The 10,404-nt window shown below is 42.4% G+C and overlaps 1 protein-coding gene across 1 annotated transcript; it reads right to left on the reverse strand.

Annotated features, from left to right (window-relative positions):
- Positions 1 to 3,285: 3,285 nt before the first annotated feature.
- Positions 3,286 to 10,023, reverse strand: LOC309807645 (UDP-N-acetylglucosamine--peptide N-acetylglucosaminyltransferase 110 kDa subunit-like). The gene is made up of 2 exons (XM_082627476.1): positions 5,354 to 10,023; positions 3,286 to 4,623 (listed from the first exon to the last, which is right to left on the reverse strand). Exon 1 carries the CDS (start codon positions 8,733 to 8,735, stop codon positions 5,595 to 5,597), a length of 3,141 nt encoding a protein of 1,046 aa, XP_082483602.1. The 5' UTR covers positions 8,736 to 10,023; the 3' UTR covers positions 3,286 to 4,623; positions 5,354 to 5,594.
- Positions 10,024 to 10,404: the final 381 nt, after the last annotated feature.

Below are 10,404 nucleotides of genomic sequence, written 5' to 3' on the forward strand. Positions count from 1 at the left end.
GGATGTAGTTTTCATACGAATCCATTCAATAATTCCAACAGTTTGCCATAAGATGGCAGTAGGCACATGAGGTGTTGGACAAACAACTAAAGACATGGGCAGGTGAGTATGTATTTGAGTTAATTGTGCAGAGCTGATAGCTCTATTAACTATTTGGAAAGCTTGAAATCCTCTGGAGTCATAGATCGTGAAGTAGAAGGATCTGAGTCACCTTTAAGAATATCAAATAAAGGCTCTAACTGAGCAGTAGTAAGTTCTAAGGAAGGCCTTAGCCAATTAATATCTCCAAGTAATTTTTGAAAATCATTTAATGTTTTTCAATTATCAACTCGAATTTGCAGTTTTTGAGGCCTAATGGTAGAGTTATCAATATATTTTCCCAAATAGAAAAATGGAGATTGTCTTTGAATTTTTTCTGAGGCAATGACCAGGCCAAATGATTGTAAGGATTGTTGTAAAAATTGGGAAGCAGTCTCTAATCAAGAAATATTATCAGTGGCTAAAAGTATATCATCCATATAATGTATGAGATATAACGTTGGAAACCTTTTTCTCACAGGAGTTAAGGCCTGAGCCACATATATTTGGCATAATGTAGGACTATTTGCCATGCCCTGAGGCAATACTTTCCATTGAAATCTCCTCATGGGTTCCTTAAAATTTAAGGAAGGCAAGCTAAAAGCAAAATGTTTTCTATCTTCAGGAAACAAAGGAATAGTGAAAAAACACTCTTTAAATCTATAACTAAAAGATGATAATTGTGTGGTATGGCTGTTGGAGAGGGTAGGCCTAGTTGAAGAGCTCCCATTATTAGCATAGTTTTATTAACAGCTCTTAGACCCTGTAATAACCTCTATTTTCCAGACTTTTTCTTGATAATAAAAATAGGAGTATTCCAAGGACTATTGCAAATTTCTAAATGTCCTAATTGTTCCAGTACTAATTGTTCTGCAGCTTCTAATTTCTCCTTTGTGAGGGGCCATTGGTCCACCCATACAGGGTCATCACTCAGCCAAGTAATTGGACCAGCAGTGAGTGGAGGAGAATCCAAGGCCCCTAAGAAAAACCCAAACCTTGTCTATCACTTTTTATTTTCACATCAATAGGATAGACAGTTCCTTTTTGATTTGTTCCCAGCCCTTTTGTGGGAAGAAATCCTTGATCCAACACCATATTAGAGACATGAGAATTTGGACTATAAAGTAATACTCCCATTTCCTTTAATATATCTTGGCCCAAGAGGTTTAAAGGCAGCCCAGGCAAAACATAAGGCTGGAAGTATCCTGAATGGCCTTCACTATCTTGCCATAATAATAACTGACTACTTTGCATAGGAGAACTCTGTCCTATTCCTTGAAGTTCTGTAATAATAGGACTAACGGGCCAATGTTTAGGCCAGTGCATCTGCGTCATAACAGAGACATCAGCTCCAGTGTCTAACAACCTGAAAAAACCTTTCCATTCATGGCTCATTTCATTTCTGGACATTCTTTCCCTATCTTCTGAATCCAGTAGGCAGCACTAGATGATCCAAAAGCCTTTGTTTCTCTCTTTTGATGTTGTAAAATTTGTCCATGAGGTACAAAGGGCAAAAGTAGCAATTGTGCAATTTTATCACCAGGAGAAATCGTTATTATATTTTTAATAGTTGGTGCCATGATTTTTATTTCTCCTTCGTAGTCAGAGTCTATGAGTCCTGGCATAATAGTTAAACCCTTCATGGCGACACTACTTCTTCCCAATAATAGTCCAATCAAACCCTTGGGTAAAGGTCCATAGATGCCCATAGAGAGGGCCTGAGGACCCATTGCAGGAGTTAATACATATCGGGCGGAGGTACTGAGGTCCAGTCCTGTGCTTCCTGCTGTTGCTCTGGAGAGCGAAGATATTGTATGTTTTTGTTTTTGGTTAATGTCTGATTGATAGTTTGAGGAGGATACACAGACGTTGCCCCTACTATTTGTTGGGGCCGGGGAAGGCCCCGGGAGGAGTTTCCCGACAGTGGTGTCCCATCCCTGTGGGCCACTGAGCGACAATCTCGTGCCCAACGTTTTCCCCTATTGCATTTAGGGCATAAACCAGGGATTTTCGGACCATCTGGAGGTTTTTGAGTAGGGAAGGAAGGAGCAGGGTTACAATGAAAAGATCCACATTCTCCAGCAAAATGACCTGCCTTTCCGCATTGAAAACTAGTCTTTGTTCTCTTTTGATTGTTTTTAAACCCCACTTTAGTTAATGCTGCAGCCCTAGCAGCACCCTGTATATAAGCAGGCCCAAGGTCTGCACAAAGGCGAATATAATCCTCCAGTGTTCCCCGTTTTCTCCAAGGTCGAATCGCAGCCTGACATGCATTATTAGCATTTTCAAAAGCAAGTTGCTTAACTACAATTGTACCAGAGAGTCCATCCACAATGAGTCTCCCCACCGCCTGTAACAGTCTATCTCCACAATGAGTCTCCCCACCGCCTGTAACAATCTATCTACAAAATCAGCATATGGTTCATCAGGTCCCTGTCTCATTTTTGAAAGATCCTCAGTTTTGTGTGTAGAAGGTAATTTCCTCCAGGCTTGTAATGCCAAATGATTTATTTGAGGATAAGCAACAAAGGTATAAGTTAATTGATCTTGTAAAGAAATATATGGTCCTTCCCCAATCAGCATATGATAATCCACTGGAATATCATGGGTAGCATTCTTTTCTGCTTGTTCAGCAGCCCGTTCATAAAAATCAAACTTCCATATTAAATAATCTCCACCATTTAAACAAGCTCGTGCAATAGACTTCCAATCAGCGGGGGAAAGAGCTTCTCCTGCAATAGTGTCAACCATAGCAGTAGTAAAAGGAGCAGTGGGCCCATACTGAGCACAAGCAGATTTTAAATCTTTCAAAACTTTAAAAGGAAGAGCCTGATGCTCCCTAATAGCCTGTTGAGGATGATTAGGATCAGGTCTTTCTATGACAGGACAACAGAAAATAGGATCTTCTCCTCGTTTTATTGCTGCTTATACAGCACGTTGCAAGAGACTGAGCATTTTTACAGATGTAGATTTTTGAGGAAGACAGTCCTTACTAATTTGCAGCTTTTTCACTGACTTATCTATCATAGCCATTAGAAAATCATCCTCAGGGTGATTCTCTCTTTTATGTTTTTTTTTTCTCTCTCTTTTATGTTTAAAAGCCTCATCGGTTAAGTCAAAATGTTCCTCTTCATCTGAAATATTTAAATTAATTAGCTCTTTTGGTTTAGGAAGTGGCGACACAGTAGCTAATAATACAGTCTTGTCTTCTGTCAGAGGCTTATGTTTTTCTGACTTTACATTCAAATCAACACTATCATGAGAAGAACCTAAACATATTTTTATCAGATTCCACAAACTAAATGTAACAACAGCAGTATGAGTAGGCCCTCGAGACTCATAATAATTTTTTAAATCTTCTCCAACTTTCTGCCAGATTTCTGTGTCACAGAGCCGCCATCAGGAAACCAGGGAGATACATCATGGATATGCTGCCAAAATTCAGTCAACTGTGAGGTAGAAACTTTATTACCCCGAGCTATAAGCATGGAAAGTAAAACCTGAGCAAATAATTCACGCTCCTTGGAGCCCTTTTGCCCCATCTTCTTTTACTTCTGACTGTTGCCTTATGCCTCTATTAGTTTCACTTTTACTCGTGGCCACACATATTTTGCATAAGGGTTCTCTTACCTGCACTTTCTTTTCCTTTTAATTGCCTTCACGCTTCAGGTCCCTGTTCGGGCGCCACTTGCCATGGACCAGCCTCAGAAAGAGGATTTCACCGCCCAGGGTCAGAAGGGACGGGGTAAGGAACTGAAGTAGCACCAACGAATGGGGTCAGAAGGACCAAGACAACTGATGGTTGCAAGGTAAGTTTTATTATGCTACAGGTACAGATTATATAGACTAGAAAAGGGAAGGTTGCCAGACGGTGGTTTACATTATCTAATGACTGTCTCGGCTCAAGGTTAACTTCCCTGGGAGAAAACCCATAAACCCAGAATCATCCAAAATAACCTGCATGTGCAGGGGGAGACAGCTTTGCTTGTCTCATTTTACTTTCTTTCTGATTTCTGGGCCCTGGTGATTTATCTCCCATGGAATGGAACAAGGAGGGGAACAAGTAGGGACAGTCCCTTCGAGCAGCAGCGGCATGCCTGGCATGTCCGAAGGTGCTCTCAAGGCTGACTGCTTCCCACACATATGTTGGCTTGTTTAAGCCTCAAGCCCTCGATCCTTTGTTGAAATACAATAATTTCATTCCTATGGTTTTCAATACCAAAAACTCTACCTCCAGGAGGGTTAAAGTCTAATTTGTACTCCAAACCAAGTAGCAGTGCAGTTCGCTACTACTGAGGCTGAATCCATAAAGACTTCAAGACCACGACCAGAAGACAAGTTATTATATATAATACCCTAGAAGGCCTGAAACATAATTATCATATACATAGCTGGTCCTTCAGAGCTTTTTACCTATAACATGTTTTTTGATGAAAGTTATTGAATGTACTGGAGATAACTGTGAACTACTGATCAAATATTTGAATACTTATACTTACCTGGAATTTCATTTCTGCTGAAAGAAAAAGGAAGAACAGGACTCACCTAAAACAAAACAAACTTTAGAAATGAAAGTAAACATCTTATCACACACTATCACTTTTGGAAGCAGCATAGAGGGGCAGTCAACAGTAAAACACTGGTGAAATAGGACAAAACTCTAGGCCAAAAATCCATTATTATTATCATCAGTCACAGTACCACAACTGTGCCCTTCATAATTAATAAGCACTCCTAAGAATCTTCATTTGGCACCAGATGATGTGTTTAAGAGAAACACTCTGGGAGGTTTTGAATCAGACTTGGTTTTTGTTAGCCAAGTTACAGGAGAATTTTTAAAGTGGGGGGAAGGGAAGAAGGAAACGGACCAGAAAAAGAATTGAAGCCATCATCTACAAACCAACAAAGCACTGAGAGTTCCAAACGTTATGTCAGACACTAAAATGACTGACACAGGCTCAAGCGGTTTATAAAACCTAGAAAAAGACTACACCAGCAAAGTCCCCATTTATCTGTAGAGTTCAGAAACTAAAACAAGGAATATTTCAGCTTAACACCTGATCTCAAGAGAATCATATACACTTCACATGAATAAAAATACCTGAAACCAAACATTTTTAAAAGCTCCAATACCCAAAATAGAAAGAAAAAAATTAATTCAGAAGACTCAATCCATCCATGATAATCACAAAACGGCTGGGCAATCTCTATCTCCCTTCCACACTAACCATCCATCCCCTGGAAGACCAAGGGAGATCAGACCTTCCAGACTTACCTTCCAGACCTTCCAGACACCTGGCTGCGGCAAAATTCGATGGAATCTCCTTGTGGAACAGCAGTTTCCCATCTCTTGTGTCTCTCCCTGTCATGATCATGCAGGAAGCAAGTCTGGCTGTGCTATTTCTTATCATTGTGTGTCACCCATCTGCAACATGATATTGAAAAAGTAGTTCCCTTTCCCCCAGAAGGCTGAGGCTCAGCTACAGGGGTAATTCTCCTGGGCACACAGTCATTATTTAGGCCGACTCAGTGACTTCAACAGGCTTAATCATGTGATCAGGCTTGTTGCCAGCTGCATAATGCTCCCACATCTGTAGATAGAGCCACTCTAGTTCCATCGTGTATTGTTTGGTGTTGAACAGAGGGCTAGATGTTCTCTGCTTCCAGACTTTGCCACGAATTTTCTTCAGGTATTCTACATCAGTTCCCAGTTTCACAGCTATCTCTTCATATTCTTGTCTATTTTTAGCAATCAGCTCAAGACAGCCTAAACAAGTGAGCTGGGAAGCTGCAACTCGGGAAGCAAGAGTCTCTCCTGGCATAGTCACCATGGGGGTCCCTGCCCAAAGGACGTCCATCCCTGTGGTGTGTCCATTACAGAGTGGAGTGTCCAAGCAGACATCAGCCAGCTGGCCTCTCCGAACATGTTCCTCTTTAGGAGCAACAGGGGAAAAAATGAGACGGTTCGGGCGAAGGCCCATATTTTGTGCGTACTGTTGAATATTAGCTTCTCCTGCTGCTGGAAAACGCAACAGCCACAGTACACTATTGGGAACACGCTTCAGAATATTTGCCCACACCTGCAAAGTAGATGGGTCAATTTTGTATAACTGATTAAAGTTACAGTACACAATGGCATCTTCCGGTAACCCGTACTGAGAACGTGTGGTTACAATAATGGTACGGGGAACCTCCTCTCCAGTGGCAGCCTTAGTGTTGATCAGGGTAGTTGCCAGTCCATTGCTAATATTGAATCCATTAATTGTAATCTGAATTTGTCCTCTGTTAATCATTTCAATAACTGCTTCTGCAACAGTATTCATAGGAATGACAGGCATATTAAGAGTTGTATTATTGCTGTCTGCGTTGTCTTCTCCATCAGGACATTTCATCTTGACTATTTGCACATCTGATAGACTATCAAGAAATGCTTGGAGGTCGATGCCATTCAGCACAATCCGATTGTCATAAATGTGCCCATTGGACTTAAAATCGATGACGGCTTTTTTCTTCAGGTGAGGGAACATATTAGCATGGTCACCAATAAAGAAAGTATGGGGCATATAAGCCAGTTTCTCAGAATACTGCTCAGCAACTTCAGCAGGTGAAGTTTCCTGATCAGTGATGATATAATCCATGAAAAGCGCGCCACTAGTCCCAGGGTACCCCAGCCACATTGCCTGAATAGGAGCTGGCCTGAGAGCAAAGAGTTCATTTCGAGCACCCCTGGTATAACCATTCAGATTTACAAGGATGTGTATACCATCTTGATGGATGCAATCAGCTGCTTTCCCATTGCATGGAATCTGAGAAAGATCAATGAAATGATTGGCTTCTGCCATCACCTTCGCTCGGAAGTTTGTGCCATCATGTGGGCTCAGGGCATAACAGAATATCTCAAATGTATCAGGATTGTGCATGCCTGGAATAGACTGCATAAGATGAGAAGTAGGATGATTCCCAAAGTCAGAACTCACGTATCCTACACGCAGTCGACCATCACTGAGCTTCAAGTCTTTTGGATGTTCATACGGTGGTTTATGAAGGACACTTATATTAGCCAAGCAGAGGTTCCCATGCCTCTCAGCAATAGCCTTCCTGAAGCCATGAGAAAGAGGATAGAGCATACTATGATGAGGCTGCACAGAAGGCAACCTATTCTTCTCCAACTGGTCAGCCACAATGCTGACCAACTTCTTCATTCGCTCATCATAGTCTGTCCAATCACAGACAACCTGCAGGCAATGAGCCAAATTACAATAAGCGTCAGGAAAGTCAGGTTGAAGCTTCAGAACAGTGCGATAAGAAGCAATTGCTTCTGGAATATTCCCTGAATCGTGGTGAATGGAAGCCAGATTGCTGTGGGCATCCGCAAATGCAGGGCTGATCTGAATGGCATGAGTATAACACTGCAAGGCTCCCTGAACATCCTGCATCTCCCGTAGGGTGTTTCCCATATTGCAGTAGGCATCAGCAAAGGTAGGACTGATTCGAATAGCCTCCTTATAATGCATCAGAGCTTCATGCAGTTTTCCCTGCTGCTTCAATACACTTGCTAAATTTGAATGGGCATCAGCAAAGTCTGGGCAGAGCTCTAATGCTTTACGATACAAGCGAACTGCCTCTTCACTGTTTCCCTGTTCTCCTTTGATATTGGCTAGGTTATTCAGAGAGTCTGCATGGGTGGGACACAGCCGGAGAGCTGTATGATAACAAGCTTCTGCTTCAGCAACACTGTCCTTCTCTTTGAGAGCGTTTCCTAGGTTGCAGTAAGCATCAGGGAAATGTGGTTGCAATTCAATAGCTCGCCTGTAGGTGTCTATTGCCAGATCCATCAGGCCTTGCTCATGGTATACACAAGCCAGGTTGCCATGTACCACTGCATGATTTGGACTCAAGCTTAGGGCACGAAGGTAAGCTGCCACAGCTCTGTCAAAAATCCGTGCCTCATTGAAGACATTTCCTAAATTGATATAAGCATCCAGAAAATTGGGGTCAAGGGTGACAGCCTTTTCAAAGTGATGAATTGCAAGCCAAATCTCCCCTTGCGCATTGAAAACACAGCCAAGATTACTCCAAGCTACTGCAAAGTTCGGTTGCGTCTCAATTGCTTTCAAATAACATGCCTTGGCTTCTTCTAAGCCACCCAGGGCTTTGAGCAGGTTCCCCAGGTCACTGCGAACACAGTACAAATAAGGATTGTACTGAAGAGCAGACACGTAAGCTTGTACTGCCCCTTCCATGTCGCCTGCTGCTACCAATGCGGCTGCCAGGTTAATATAACCATCGATGAAATCTGGTTTGAGACGCAATGCATGCCGGTAATGCTCAGTTGCTTCCTGCAACTGCCCTCTTTCCTTGTACACATTCCCCAAATTCGAATAGGCTTCTGCCAGAAGAGGGTTCTGTTTAATTGCCAGAGTACTAAAGTGGGCAGATCTGTCCAGCCTTCGACACTGGAAGTGTATAGATGAAAGTAATAAAAGTACACCAGTATTGCCTGGCTCTTGTCTCCAGAGCTGCATGCAGTGTCTCTCAGCTGTCTCAAAATCTCCTGCCTGATATTCTCGATGTGCCAACTCAGCTAACCCTTGGAAGGAAAGCATGCGTTTCGTTGGTTCTGTGCTGTCGGCCACGTTGCCCACGGAAGACGCCATCTGGAGCTTCTGGAGAGAGTGAAAAAAGGGGGTAATTGAGTCCCGCTGCCGCCACTACTGGCAAGAACGTTTCTAGAGGGAGCAAACACGAGCGCAGCAGCCGTACCACTGCTTTGGCAGGCTTAAGCGGCGGCAACAGTTACAGGCACCGAACCTTAGGAACTCTGGTTGGCCATCTACCTCTCATGCTCTTGAAATCTTAATTCTTAACCCTGCCCTCTTCCACCATTTTTCTCCTAATCAGGGAATAAAAATTACCTATCCATTTGCCTTAGAAGAAATCAAAAGTCAGTAGTCCAAACACTTTTTAAAATATTGTTTTCTGTCCAGTTGGAAATGAAATACATGATTGACTTTTCTTCATCATTCATATAGTCAACGTGGAAAACATTAGGGCCATGAATTTCAATACAGTAAGATGAGAAAATTTTAAATTGGCCTTCCCAAACCACAAATAAGTAACCGATGTTGTATATAATGCTAAGATCTTAGAGACTGAGTTTGATATTTTAAAAGTTCTGAAAACATTAGCTAATTTCTCCTCATCAAATTTCTCATGACTCAAACCTGAGTATTACTTTTTAAGAGATAAATCTATTTATTTTTATTTATTTATTTTTATTTTGGCTGCATTGGGTCTTCAGTGCTGCGTGCAGCCTTTCTCTAGTTGCGGCGAGTGGGGGCTACTCTTTGTTGTGGTGCCGGGGCTTCTCATCACAGTAGCTTCTATTGTTGTTCCACAACTCTATGGGTTCCTTTTTAGGTCCTACGAAGAACCCTAGAAATTAGTTCATGTAATTATAGGTTTTTGCAAAATTGTCAAAAGTGAGATATTTTAACTTCCATCAGGTAAGACCAGCGTCTATTTCTTTGCCAATTTTCCTTCTATCATAGTCCGCTATGTTGGATCATATTGGATTGGTCACAGGCTTTTTTGAAATCTGGCTAAGGACATGTTTTAAGTGAGGCTATTATGTGATTTTCAGACACCACCATATGTAACTGACTGTATAATATCCCATTACAGGAATAACTTCCAGTACTCTTACTGACTACTCTACTGACTTAACTAGCACAAGACACAGAAGCGTAAGGACAAAAACCACCTTACAGTATAGCCATGTCTTGCACTTCACAGCTCTCAAAGCATGTGCATTTGAAGAAGAAAAAAAGAACTGAAAAATATAAAACCAGAAGTTATTCTGTGGAAAATTATTTCAATCACCAGGCATGTGAAAGATAAGTCAAAGATTCAGTTTTCTTCAATGCTTAGTCAAAACGGAAATTTCCTGCTGTCAGGAATATACTCCAGGGCTTCCCTGGTGGTGCAGTGGTTGAGAGTCCACCTGCCGATGCAGGGGACACGGGTTTGTGCCTCGGTCCGGGGAGATCCCAAATGCCGCGTAGCAGCTAGGCCCGTGAGCCATGGCCACTGATCCTGCATGTCCGGAGCCTGTGCCCCGCAACGGGGAGAGGCCACAACAGTGAGAGGCCAGCATACCGCAAAAACAAAAAAACAAAAAAAAATATACTCCAGGGGCTTCCCTGATGGCACAGTGGTTAGGAAGCCACCTGACAATGCAGGGGACACGGGTTCGAGCCCTGGTCCGGGAAGATCCCACATGCTGCGGAGCAACTAAGACCGTGTGCCACAACTCTGGAGCCTGCG

This window comes from Mesoplodon mirus, assembly GCF_964341445.2.
Source record: "Mesoplodon mirus genome assembly, chromosome: 7".
Classification (NCBI taxonomy): domain Eukaryota; kingdom Metazoa; phylum Chordata; class Mammalia; order Artiodactyla; family Ziphiidae; genus Mesoplodon; species Mesoplodon mirus.

Excerpts from the sequence above, each read along its gene's own strand:
- LOC309807645 (XM_082627476.1), bottom strand. The coding sequence starts at position 8,735 with ATGGCGTCTTCCGTGGGCAACGTGGCCGACAGCACAGAACCAACGAAA.